Genomic DNA, 13,729 nt, shown 5'->3' with positions numbered 1-13,729 from the left:
GCTTCCTCTAGCCTACATTAATCTATCAGTACATGACATATGAATTCTGGTTAGTTAGCTCTACCACATCTACTGGCATCAAAACAGGAAGGTAGTGATAAAGTAGTAAAGCCCGCCTCTAGCTTGACTTGATTGGATGCATGGGGAAAGTATGACATTGACAAGAAGTGGAACTCCGCGCTTGAGGCTGAAAACATGCCAGGCGTGACCCACCACAGGAAAACAACCGTTTTGTGGGCGACACATTTCAAAATCTAATCAGCTCATCCTTTAGTCCAAGTAGACATTTAATGAAATTCTTACCAGGTGTCCATGAGATACTAGTTTACGTGAATGTACCAGACGGAAAGACAACTCATAAACATGCCTCTTCTTTCTTTTACTTCTGTCCCGGTGACACATAAACACAGTACAGTCACAATGTCCTCAACAAAGCATAACTTTATTCTCATAAACATCAGGTTCTTCAGGAACACAAACAGTCACAAACACAAACACTTTCAGTCTTTTTTTTTTTTGGGACACAATCAACATATAAAGTGAGTCAAACACATCACATCACCTAATGTGGGATTTTTCACTTTCCGACTTGTGCTGACAGTGACAGTCATGTATGTTGCTCATCTAACTGAGGAGAGAAGAGTCTGACCCTTAATTCTGTCACTTCCTGGTTTGTGTTGAAGGCTTGAAAACAAAGGACAGTTCACTGATGAACACTCAAACATGGCATTCAACAAACAGTAGTACACTATACTGTAGATGACCCACTCAGTGCGACATGTACACATCAGTGCTTTGCCCTTCATTCACAGTCCTACGTTTTGTGTCAGACACATAAGGACAGCTCTGCATGGCTTTTGTTGCCAGTGTTGGCAATGATATATTCATCTCTTGTTTCAGTCCTCCACTATGACAGAACACAGCAGCTGATTCACTAGTTACTCTATGTAAATATATATATGTATTTTTTCTCAATATATCTATATAATCTATCTATGGAATAAGTCTATATAGCATATATATATATACTTTTGGTAGGGTTTTGAAAACATTCAGGTACATTCACTTGACCCTGTGAAGTTTTTTTTCTTCATATGAAAGATAAACACAGACAAATGTTAGCAGAGATACTTGCCATGTAGTAATGGCCTCCCATCGAGAAACAAGACATTAAGCATCCCCCAACTTAGAAGAAGCAAACATAATAAAAGTCTCAGTGCTGGTTCTTTTAGGACCAACAACAAGCATAAATATACTAAAAGACCTCTGTATTAATCTAGAGTATAAAATAGCATATTTTCTGGACTTGACAACAGTTTATATTAACTCTAATAATAGAGTCTGGGTGCACACAATTCCACAGGTGCGTACATGAGCTGGCAACAACAGGTAGGCAATTCGATGGTTTCCTTTGCGTACAGTATTTACTAAGTCAACAAAAAGTATTCTGTCAGTGGTTAAAAAGCTTAATGCAAAACTCACTTCTACAATCACTAGTGTGAAAAGACCCTTGGCATATCACAGAATAAACAAATTGGCATTAATCAACAAGTCAAGGAGATAGAACTTGGCCTACAGAGGACCATACTGACGGTAAGCCACACTACGTATGAACACAGTTCTCTTTTTCAGAAGGCCACAAGGATGTCACTTGGGTGCTGGTTAGGAAAGTGTTCCTTCATGGGTCCGGGTTGTCAGAGGACCCTAATACTGTCCTTAAATCGGACTGTGAAAGTTCAAGTCATAACTGAAATATTGATCTTCCGTAATAGGAGCAATATTACATTAAAGGATTGTGTACACATACTGATTTATTTTAAACTGTAATAATACAAGGCCAATAGATTAATTGTCAGCCAGTGTTCCAGTAGACAGTGTGCCCTTGTTATGAGATTTACATTTCTCAGTATTTTTAAAAAGGATCAATCCACCCAAATTAAAAAAATATATAATTTTCTCACTTTCCTCTAGTGCTATCTAGCCATGGACATGGAGATCTTTGAGAATTCTTCCTCAGGCCCTATGAAATGGAGGTGAACATAATTTTGTTTGTGGTGGTTTAAAAAAAGATTCCTCTGGATAATCCATAGAGTGAAAGGGATACTGTTTCCACAATATTGTAAAATAAAGGTATAAAATTTATTTTTTTATTGGAGTAGAGACAAAAATCTCAGCATAGATATCTCGAAAACTGAGCTCATAAAACGAGATTTATAAATGTAACAAGGGTTCTATGAATTCTGGATCCCCATCAGACTCACATATGCTCCGGACAAGTTGTCATACCAACAAAGTTACCTGTGATGATGAGATGACCTAGGGCGCATGGCCCAGTATAAAACCCTAACGCCATTACGGAATCTGTTCCCACACACTACATTTGTAGCTCTTGTTCTATTTCATTCTTCCTGACCAGCAGACGGCGGTGCTTTAGCACTGTATGAATTATACCAGCAAGGTCACAAAAAATGCTAACCCCACTTAGGAATGGAAGCCGCTGACAGGATTGCCGTTGACATAGCATGATGAGCAGCCACCGAATAGTGAGCGAAGTTACATGAAGACTGCCAGGTTGCAGCAGCACACATTTCTGTTAGACCCCTTTCAAGGCTGCCCAAGACGTGGACACATGCCGATTAGATTGGCACTTCACATTACTTGGTACAGGCAGTGTGTAGAATCATATCCACAACTAATAAGGAAGTCTCTGTTTTGACAGAGGTTCACCAGTTTTACAACCCCCATAGCAAACAAAAAGTGTGTCGTCATGAATTGGCAGAGGCCTCCACATATACCTTGAGTGCCCGAACCAGGCACAAATGCTTTGATGGCTTCTTTGCCCCCTCAGATGAAGCTGTTGGACTGAATATTGCCAACTTGATGGCTTGGTTTACTTGTGAGAGAGGCACTCTTTGGTGGGGAGGATGGATTCGGTAATAAAGGAACCCCTGAACCACCCTGGTACCAATGCATGCACATCTGGCTCACCTACAGGGCGTGGAGTTCACCCAGTTGCTCTGGGTATGCCTTTGTGCACCCTGCAATAACTAACTGACCAGATTGTGTACCACCATCAAACTATGACTCCAGGAAATGCAAATAATGGCCACTGAGCAGCTCTCTGGTACCTCATCTTGGGTTTTGCACCGCTTGGGACAAAAAAGTTTCCACAGCGCCGCAGCCCAATGAGAGGTGTGTGTCTCCACAACCACTCAGCTTAAATGGTCACTTCCAAAGGAACCACATTGATCGGACACATGTCCCCCCCTCCAAGGCCTCAATGTCTAGCAACATAAGCTTGACACCTTGGTGTTCCATTCCAGGTTCCACTTGGTATCCAAGTGCAGCCCATTGACCCATATATGAAGGCGACATAAGTTAAGACCCCGAGGGACCAAAGGGCATCACTTTAAATTATTAAACCTGCCATAGTAAGGGCAACTTCAGGATCTGAATTTGGTGTGGTGCATTAGGCCTGTGAAAATAGGCACCCTTGAGGTCTATTGACACAAACAAGGACCCCCTGTGCTACTACCCGAAAACATCTGCAATCTAAAACATTCGGAATGGCAGAACCTTTAAAAAACACTGATTAGAAGTGTAACACACAGAATCAATACACAGCCGGGAGAATGCTGTAACAACTAACAAACTACGGCAGACCTTACCTAACCCAACCTAAGCTACCACAGCCTCAAGTGTGCCTCGAACAATTCAAACAAAAGCTATCATACAGTAGCAGCTTTCCACTAAGGCCCTGCCCGATTAATTAACCCCAGTCACCTACCACTTAACGATTTCTCACTGCCGAAGTTGCATGACTCCAAGAGCAGAGAGCTTAGAGCCCAGCAAAAAGCAAAAAACACCCATCTTAAGTTAGCCGGTCTATTCACCTGTCTAGCAGTAGTTTTGGCATGAATCTGTCCGTAAGAAAAACAGATAGCGAAGTTTGACTAAGCTGCAACCCTCAGTTTATTAAGCTACAAGCGACAAGCCAAATTGACCTGCTATCAGTTTACTTAAAATAGAAGGAACAGATGGCTTGATATCATAGGGGCTTCATACTGGGCCATACGCCCCACATCATCACATGGTCACGCAAGGCTTTATTGGTATAACGACTTGATGTGAGCGTAAGTGAAATATCCAGTGCTAAAGCAGCTTCCTATGGGTCTAAAGAATGAAGCAGAACTACATTATCTGCATGGCTAGATACCATAGGAGGTAAGAATTTGGGAGACATTACCCTTTGACAGTATTACTGTGTCAGCTATGTCATAAATTACCCTTTTAACTCGATTTAAATAAGCAGTAGAAAAAAAGAATCCAATAGGATATTAAATACATAACTCCAAACCACATGTCCGAAAACAAAACAGTGCAATGAAAATAACATGAAAAATAATATTATCTAGCAAATTCGATTCTCTGACCTTTAGAGAATATCACTTATGATTTGTAACACAAAGATCAATTTCCCCCATTGGCCCGATATCCTTTTACCATATTCTTTTCTTTTTGGACCAAGGCAAATGACTCAACTGGTGAGAGATTAAACTAGTGATAAAAGACATAAGAGAAACTCCCCATCCCTGTGATGCTGATTGTTAGGACTAAGTGTGTGTGAGAAGGAGTCACCATAAAGGGCTCAATGCCCATCTAAAGCTAGGCTGGATAGTGTGGGCTTGGAGCAGGAGTGTCCAGGTCCCCGTCCGCCTCAGCCTCTTCCTGGCCAGAGTAGGAGCTCAGTGCATCCCACAGAAGGCTGGGCTGCTCACAGTGGTGGTGACTCCTCCAGTGCTCCATAACTCCCTCTTTAGTGTCCAACACCGCGCTGCAAAGCACACAGTTAAAGGCAGCACCTGCTGCAAGGACCCCAAGGCTTCCACTCCTATCTGGTGATGAGAGGGTCTCGCTGTCCTCCCCCTCCCTTCCATGGTGGTGGGACATGATATGCCTTTTAAGCTTGGAAAAGGAGACAAACTCCTCGTCGCAGCTGCCGCACTTGACCAGGTTGCGCTTCTCGTTGAGCTGTCGCCAGTAGTGGGCAGCATGCTTTACTAGCTCATTCTCAGCCTCACGGCCAACCCGCACCGATTGGCCATCGTGAAGTGGAACCTGGACCTCCTCCCCATGCACATGTAGCAAGTGCATCTTCATGTCAGCAAAGGTAGGAGTGATGGCCTGGCAGCGGCCACATTTAATTTGCAGCTCCACGGGGTCCTCGCGATCCTGCTCATCTGACGGCTCTGGAGAGTTGGCCCTGGTGGGGAAAAAAAAAAAAACAATGCTTTTTTACAACTTTGTTATGATGTGTGGAGAAAGTTGCCTAGTCAGGTCATTAATCAATATATTTAGCCATTCAATTTATATGTTGACATCTCAGCATAGAACTTGCTATAAGGTAAAGGTCACAATAAAGTAGGTGCTAAATCAATTATCTCACCCCTCCACAGACAGGTCATCCTCATGTTGGCTGATGGACGGCTCCACGGTCAGCACCACCTTGTGGACCTCTCTCAAATGACTAAAGTAAACCCCCACATATCCAAACGCTTTCTCACAGAACTCGCAGCTCAGAGACCGACGTGGGCGTACCTCAGAATGGTGAAGCTTCATGTGGGTGCTCAGGCTGCCAGAGTGAGCGTACGCTTTGCGGCAGACTGGGCAGATGTAGGGCCGACTGTTAGTGTGGCTGTTCATGTGGCTCTGGAGGTGATGCTTGAATTGAAAACAGCGGCTGCAGGTAGGGCAACGATGGAGCGGACGGCTGCCGATGAACACTCGTGAATGGGAGGCACCTCTCAGGTGGAGGGTTACTGGGGCTGGTTGGGGAGGACAGTCCAGGGCCTTGGTTGTGGTAGTGGTGGGGAGCTGATGACCAAGAACAAGCTCCTGTTCTTGGCTATCGGGGGTAATGGCAGGCAAACTAACCAGTTGGGGAACTGTCTCCATAACCAACATTGGCTTGGGTCGGATGCTGCGGTACTTCTTTGAAATGTCAACTTCCTTTTGTTTGGAGCCTGGCACAACTGCTGGTGGTTTCTCTGGGACCCTTCTACGGAAGAAAGACAAAGACCTCTTCTTTCTGGCCTCAAATGCCAAGATGTCTTCCATGGTCTTTCTCTTCCTCCCCCTCTTCTTGCCAGGTGGTTTCTGGAGAGTTCCCAACACGGGCATGAGTGTGGTCTTGGCCTGAGGCTGTAGAGTGGATTTTGGCACCTGCTTATGACCCAAGGCGTCAGCTGTCTCAAGGGTCTTGGATGTAGGATCTAAGGGGCTGGTGAGTCCAGTCGGGCAAGATAAACCCTTCTTCTCTGGGGACAAATTGCTGATCTTGGCAGCTGGGATGAGGGTGCTCTTCATTTTAGAGTAGGGAAGAATGGGCAATTTACCTTTTGGTGGGGAGGGGATAATCTGGACTGCTTTGCTAAAGATGGCCGAGGACAGGACAGTGATACTGCTCTGGGGCTGGGCTGCAGCTGACTTAGATTGGCACAGCCTCAGCGTAGTCTTACTTTCCTCCTGAGATTTGCCTGGGGAGCCTTTGACAGCAGCAGGGGGGTACTGGAGACTCTGAATAAGACTAGTTGTAGTAGGTCTTTCAGAGCCCTCTTGTGCTCGCTCTAACTGAGAACCTGGGTACAGGACAGCATTGTCTGGGAGTAGAGCAGTGACAGAGATGTCAGAGGAGGCTGAGTCAATCAGAATTACCTGCTCTGAAGGCTCCTCTTTGGGCACTACGGTTTCCTTTGTGTTCATGCTCTCCTGTTGTTGTTTTTTCTTCATCACGGTTGATGCCACACCAACAGCTGACCTGGTTTGCGCTGTCACAGCAACCTTGGAGGCTGTTTTCACCCTAGCAGGGAGTTGTGGTGACTTGACCTTATCTGTCATCCCCTTGCTCCTCCCTGACTGGTATCTGGGAATGGGCAACTTGAGGTTCTTTTGGGCGTGTTGCTGTTGTTGCTGTGGTGTCTGAGAGGCCACAGAAGGGGGCAGTGCCACCAGAGAGAACGTGCCATCCTGACCCGCTATTTGCATCAGAGCATAGTTTTGGGTGGGCACAATGATGGACTTGGGGCTGGAGGCGGTGGTAGCCTCAGGGAGGGCAGAGGGAGGCTGGCAGGACAGGACCGCAGGGGAGGGGGAGGGCACCACGGCCGGGGCCTTGGGGGCGATGCTCCGGAACTGAAGGCTCTTCATCTGAAGGGCTGGACTCACTGGCTACCAACTGAAACAGAATCACAAAAGAAACAGTTTTATTACATTTTGCACTGACACTAGCTAGCCTTTACAACCTTAACTTGCCATTTCAGCCCTAACCCTCTTACCACATTTTCAACATCAACAATAACTGCCATTATTGCAGCACCGTATGATTGCAGACTTAAATATGTTTGATCTAAAAGGAATAACTAAGATTGCTACATGACTTTCTGTGGTCTCTCATGAAAGCTGCCAAGATCATGACTGGAAATGCAAAAGATTTTTTTGATGGTGTCGTTACTGTACAACCCAGGAAGGAGAGAAGCAAACACAGTGTCAGAAATACAGGCATCTGCACAATCTGTGACAAGCTGTCCTATTACCCATGTCTCTCTGGTCACTCACAGCAGACGCACTCTCCCCCAGGCTAAGGGACAGACTGCCCCCTTTGATATGGGCTCAACATGCAGCAGTGGTACATGCTGGGGCTCTGTGGGGGGCTCCTTATTGCCCCCCCCCCACTTCCTGGAAGGATCAGCCAGTGGATCATGAAAGCTGCCAAACGGCAGGATCTTTACTAGATGAAGGGGGACTCCCCTCTCATCTCCCCCTCCACTGACCAGCACTGCAACCTGGCCGAAGGCAATGAGGATGCCTCTGAAAAAAAGCCCTGGATTTACTTTATCATCCCCTGTTCACAAATAACGTTTCATGGTTATCCAATGGGAATGAGGCTTTTCCACTCAGTGGATCGCCACTCTGACTGTGTTGATACAAAATACTGCTGAAGTCTTTGGGGAAACTATAACCTCAGAGTGAGGTTTTAAACAAGTCTATATTATATAAACCTACCGTACAGTTTCCATCCATCAATCAAAAGCCACAGGTATGGCTTTAAAAACAAAGGCAAAGTTCCCTTCATTTATATCAATACTGAATCTTTATATCAAAAGGAGGGAGAGATTACAGAGGAATGCATCAAAGGGCCTAATTGAAAACAGCCTGTGAAGTTAAAATGTCACATTATGACCCGACTTTCAATTGCAACGTTTGATACATGCACTCCACTCTGTAATAATAATCAGCATTAAGTACAACAATCTGGAGGTGTCACAAAAGGGTAATATTCAACAACAGAATTTCTCAATAAAATTAAAAACGCTCTGTATTCATTTGCAAAGCAATCTGAGAGAGATGCTTTATGCATTAAAAAAGACGGAGAAGAAAAGAGAAATCTGGAGTTGGCATATTGTTACACAGCTGGAAGTGTTTCTGTGCTTGGAGATTATTTATACAGTACCCCTACCGCATTACGACTCCATAAAACTGGAGATATTCCTTCTCTGTGTGGATAGTTGACTCCAGTTTGACTGTGACTTTGGCTGAAGACGGAGTGGAATAAAACCGTGGGATGTGTGTTCCTCTGGGCATTTTATGTGGCTATAGAAAGTGGGAGTTTGGGGTAAAGGCAACGCTTGGCAATTCATTCTACCATGTGAAAGTTTACAGTTGGACATGAGGGGGAAAAAAAGGTGTGTATGAACAGCTGGAGAAGCAGAACTAGTAGGCCTTTAATCCTTTTGTCACAGATAATTCAGCAGACGTCACCTGACACCAAGTAACTCCACACAAAAACAAGATCTGCTTTAATATATCCCTTTGTCTTATTCCACCTGGAAAAGAAGGAATACTAAGGGGGCAGCATGTCTTGTTTGAACTTGGAGACGGCTAAAATTGTAAGAAAATCAATGCAGTTGATGCTAGGAAGTAAGATAATATTGAATTCATCACCATCATCCTAAGAATGTAGGAAGCACTTAAAACACAAAGCTTGTCCTGCCGATTTTTCTCATTACTATGCAAATTTGTTCAGGAAGGTGATCCCACATCTAATCTGATCATGTACACAGATTGTTTCTATCATGTACTGTCCTTGCGCTGCTGTGCCTACAAGCGTTTGTACACAGATGTGTTTGCACAGACAGACAGATGCCATCATGACAGGCCTGTAACAAGAGGAAGTAAGGACAGGAAGAAACAGGAGGAACTAGACAGCAAGTATCACAATCATTTCATTAAGCTTGTTTTTCCCAAATTAATGTATACATGGACATATACAACTGTACTGACAATGTTTCCAAGCCGATCTTCAGCAGGCTACGTATACCATGTTCAACATCTTAGTTTAGCATGTTAGCACGCTAACATTTGCTAATAAGCAAAAAAATCCAGAAGTACAGCTAAGCTTTAGGTCTTTGGACATAAACTTAAATATCGAATATTTAAAATTTTGACCTGATGATGATGATCCTAGATGAAAAGTTGAACCAAACTTATTTTTAAAATGTATTCTATATATTTTTTCCAATTTCTATTCTTTCCTGTTTATATGAATTTTGCACAGAAAGAGGTATTTAATAGCTGCAGTACCTGTGAGCCATAGTCCTCAGGAAAACTCTCCTCTCTTCCCGGAGCATCAATCGATATAGGGTTATATATTCTATCAACTTATTCTAAATTTGAGAGAATTTGTCTTTTGGATCCTCAAAGAATAAGTCAACTTTTCCATTTTCAATATTTCCAAAATGATTCTGTACCAATCTTTCAGTGTAGGTGGTACTGGGTTTAGCCGTTTTCTAGTGATTGATATTTTTTACTTGCCTCCAAAAGGGCCTGCAGCAGCTTTTTATTCCTCCTCTGTTTCAAAAACAAAAGTTGGCCCAGATAAAGAATATCCAAGTTCAGGAGTGTTTGAGTCTTGTATACATGTATACGTGCTTAATGATTTGTGAACGCCTTTCCAATATAAAACCCCTTGAGCCACATTGTCTCCAACATGTTAAACTCAGATTTGTCTCCTGGTGTGGGTCTTAAAATATCTTCTATTTTTCCAGCAGTGTTTTCAATCTATGGACTTAGTTTAGGACCATTGAAAACTGCAAATCTCTCCTCCCCCAAGCAACCTCAGAAAGTCCCATTTTCCTTTGCCCACTTTTTTATGTACAGGGTGTTTTCATTTTTAGCATAAAAGAGAGCATTGTACAATCTAGAGATAGACTTACAGTGTTTGGTATTTAACCAAAAGGTCGAATTTTGGATTTTATAAAACTCAGTTTCTGCTTTTTAAGTCTGCACTTCTGTGAAATTATGCCATAATTGGAGTGCCTGAAAAAAATATTCTGCAATAGATCAGCAGAGCGTAAATAATGAAGTCCTTTCCTAATCCAAGATGAACCAAATTTCAAAAGTCCTATAACATGGGATCGGGATCCATGTACAGTATGTCTGTATCAAATGTTGTGTCGTAACATCTAGTAGATGTTGAGATATGTAGCTGGAGAAGTGGAATATTTGATCTGCTGGTGGCACTGGAGGAGAAGTCAGGGGATTGGGGGACATTTGGTGTTAATCCATACAATAGCTTCTATATTTCAGTCTGGACTGGTGAAGTGGTGGACCAACTGACATTGCCAATTCTTAGAGCCATTCCACTAATATGGTTGAAAATAATGAGGGAAGACAACCGAGTAATCCTTAAAATTGGACTTCGATAGGTTGGTTCATTACAGGCCTAGAGTGCCTTATTGTGAAGCATAACATTGACTTAAAAAGTGTCAGGCTAGTCAGGCTAGGTTTTCAAATTCGTATAGGAGATACTTGGTAAAAAGCTGCTGAGACCAACTACATGTGTAACTGATCCTGCAGCAGCTGGTATTTTCATAGTACATCCTTGCATTGATTCCTGGAGGCCCTGAAGCTACCGGTTTAACACATCCTCACACTGTCTGAGCTCTACTATAGGAAGTACGCTGATACAACAGGTTAGATTCTGTGATGATGACTATGACCATACAGAATGTATGTCAATGAGTCAAGAGAATCAGTGTGCTTCCGTCACATGGAAGACGGTAGAGAATAAGGCTTTATTCACTTCAGCTCGCCCGGTCATCACCAATCTCTGTTCTCCTGAGGTGTTTCTCGTACACAGTTGGACACAGAGAAACGAGACAAACTGTCTGGAAGAAAGCCGGAGAGCTACAGATGCTTAAGAGCTTGGCTTGTAAACCAGCATCTGATCCTGAGGATCTAGACTCAGATGGGAGAACAGCAGAGACACTGTGGTCAAATGCAGAATCACAGCAAAGGCTAGTATTTTATCAAGACGCTGTCCTCCAATTGCTATTTTTAACACTTTTCAAAAAAGGCAGACTTCAGTACTCAATTCAAAGAAGAGAAAGGGCTGCAGTGGTCCTTATCATCTAGTTAAGGAAATATAAGAGACATCCCAGCCATTTCTGTATCTGTCAAAGCCACAAAAATGTACATTCACAGCCAGTTCGGAAGGTTTTCAGATTAATAACCTACAGTCAGGTAGGCCCTCAACCAATTGTTTATAGGTTTCTCCTCTTAAAGTTTGCCAGAATGTTGCATTTCATTCTAAAAATGTACAAACGGTTGGGTGTAAATCGCCGCATTTGTTCACACTAAAATATTGCAATTCCAGTTTTCCAAATCATGTCCAATCAATTGAATTTGCCTCCAATCAAGAGATACAGTATCTTCAGTATAATATAAGAACACAAGGTAGACGAACTCACTTGCGTGCCAAAGCAAGAAACTCAAGAAATTGTTATGTCCTTAAACATGATTTCTCTTTGTAATTACAGGTTTCGGTAGGTGGACTAAAGAGCAAAATGTACACTTAATCTATAACACCTAAAACACAGGGTGAGCAAAAAGTGAAGGGGTCTGAATACTTTACATAGCCACTGAAATTCACCTATATTACACTGGCCCGCATGGCTCAGAGGACATTAACCAAGCTACTGTTTCAGGGCCTGAAAATGCCTTCCACTGCAAACCTGTGTCTAACCAGCTGGTACTGAGATCTGACGGGCCCCATCTTAATTCTGAGGGGTATAACACAGCAGGGCAGGGGGAGAAATGCGCACGGAGGTCACAGATGCTACTCAATCTGCCGCTGGATTTGAAACGCCAACTGCTCTAATCTGCCTGGGGTCAGAGCTCAGGGCTAGGGTGACGCAAAAACCTGGTTTCTGGAGAGAATGTGAGAGACGGATAGAGAGAGAGAGAGAGAGAGAGAGAGAGAGAGAGAGAGAGAGAGAGAGAGAGAGAGAGAGAGAAGAAAAACAAGGTGGGGGTGATCCACAGAGACAGATTATCAGGTAAAGCCAGAGGGGTGAGAGGTGAGGATCTGCTGTTTATGCTGGAAACGGGTCAGGGTTGAGGAGGAGGCCAGTGTGGGGACAGACCAGGCATCCACCTGGAATGGAATGAAACTGTCTGAAGTGAACTTCCCAAAGTACACAAACACAAAACTTCAGCTCACACCCTCAAACCTGGACCAGGGTCACGTGTCGAGGCGGTCAGGCCAAGACTCGACCCGCCAAAACAACCTGACTATTGTTAGCCTGTAATGCAATTCAGCAAGAGGCGAAAGCGAAAGCCCCGCTCTGTGAAATGTCAAAACACGGAGACATTGTGTTTTGGTAGCATCCCCGATGCATTCTCTGATTCTGTTTAGTCTCACTTTTGGCCAACTACTGTTTCAACTGCAGGGTCCTGCATATTACTCCCACAATAGTTCACAGGAAGTAGTTTCTTTTGTGTAGAGTTTGGAAAAAAAATGAATTAAATGTGAAGTGTTTTGAGGAAAGTAGAGCAGGGAGCAGAGTAGTGTGAGGTTTGTTATCTCCCTTGTAGGTGAGAGCAATGCTCATCTGGGACTCAAAGATAGAGCCTGGAGATGGAGGGGGTCTGGAATGAAGTGTGTGTGTGTGTGTGTGTGTGTGTGTGTGTGTGTGTGTGTGTGTGTGTGTGTGTGTGTGTGTGTGTGTGTGTGTGTGTGTGTGTGTGTGTGTGGGAGGGAGGGAGGGAGGGAGGGCCAAAAAAAAAAAAAAAAAGCAGCAGAGGCCAAGCTCCCCCAGGTTTTAGCCCAGATGAAAGGCCAGGATCTGGGCTAGATAAGAGGGCAGATCACGGGGGTCGGGGCCAGCCGGCTGTGAGAAGCCATGTCCAGCGGCCATCTTTTATCAACCGCCTCCCTCACACACACACACACACACACACACACACACACACACACACGCACACGCACACACACGGATTAGTGAACCTGAGTGAGAAAGGTAGTTAAAAAAGATTGAAAAAAATCTCCCTTGTCATTTTCAGGCCATTATTCAAACAACAATAAAAAGGGACATTCCGAGAATCTTGCAGTCCAAGAGGGAATTAGATCATTCCATTTGTTTTTTCCTCCTGAGTGAACTTAAGCGTTATCTGTGCTCGATTGCTTCTTCCTGCATGCATGCTAACTGCTCATCTTTGCTCCCCAGCCTAAAGTGTACGTGTGTGTGTGTGTGTGTGTGTGTGTGTGTGTGTGTGTGTGTGTGTGTGTGTGTGTGTGTGTGTGTGTGTGTGTGTGTGTGTGTGTGTGCAGGGGAGCTAGGGGTCTGGAGCGAACGCGGTCATGGGGAAAATGAAATCACTGTTTGCAGAG

General features: G+C 43.9%; 1 protein-coding gene across 2 annotated transcripts in view; it reads right to left on the bottom strand.

Annotated features, from left to right (window-relative positions):
• Nucleotides 1-425: 425 nt before the first annotated feature.
• znf438 (zinc finger protein 438) overlaps nucleotides 426-13,729 on the bottom strand; it is a 45,585-nt gene continuing 32,281 nt past the window's right edge. For both annotated transcript variants that reach the window (XM_054623069.1, XM_054623070.1), the window contains 2 exons: nucleotides 5,447-7,234; nucleotides 426-5,263 (listed from right to left, as the gene is read on the bottom strand). In XM_054623069.1, the coding sequence (XP_054479044.1) occupies nucleotides 4,666-5,263; nucleotides 5,447-7,206 (2,358 nt within the window). In that variant the 5' untranslated portion in view covers nucleotides 7,207-7,234 and the 3' untranslated portion in view covers nucleotides 426-4,665. The remainder of the gene's footprint in view (nucleotides 5,264-5,446; nucleotides 7,235-13,729) is intronic.

The sequence above is a fragment of the Anoplopoma fimbria genome, chromosome 21, assembly GCF_027596085.1.
Source record: "Anoplopoma fimbria isolate UVic2021 breed Golden Eagle Sablefish chromosome 21, Afim_UVic_2022, whole genome shotgun sequence".
Classification (NCBI taxonomy): domain Eukaryota; kingdom Metazoa; phylum Chordata; class Actinopteri; order Perciformes; family Anoplopomatidae; genus Anoplopoma; species Anoplopoma fimbria.
Note: the sequence above shows the minus strand (reverse complement) of the source record. Positions and strands in the feature narration are given on the sequence as shown.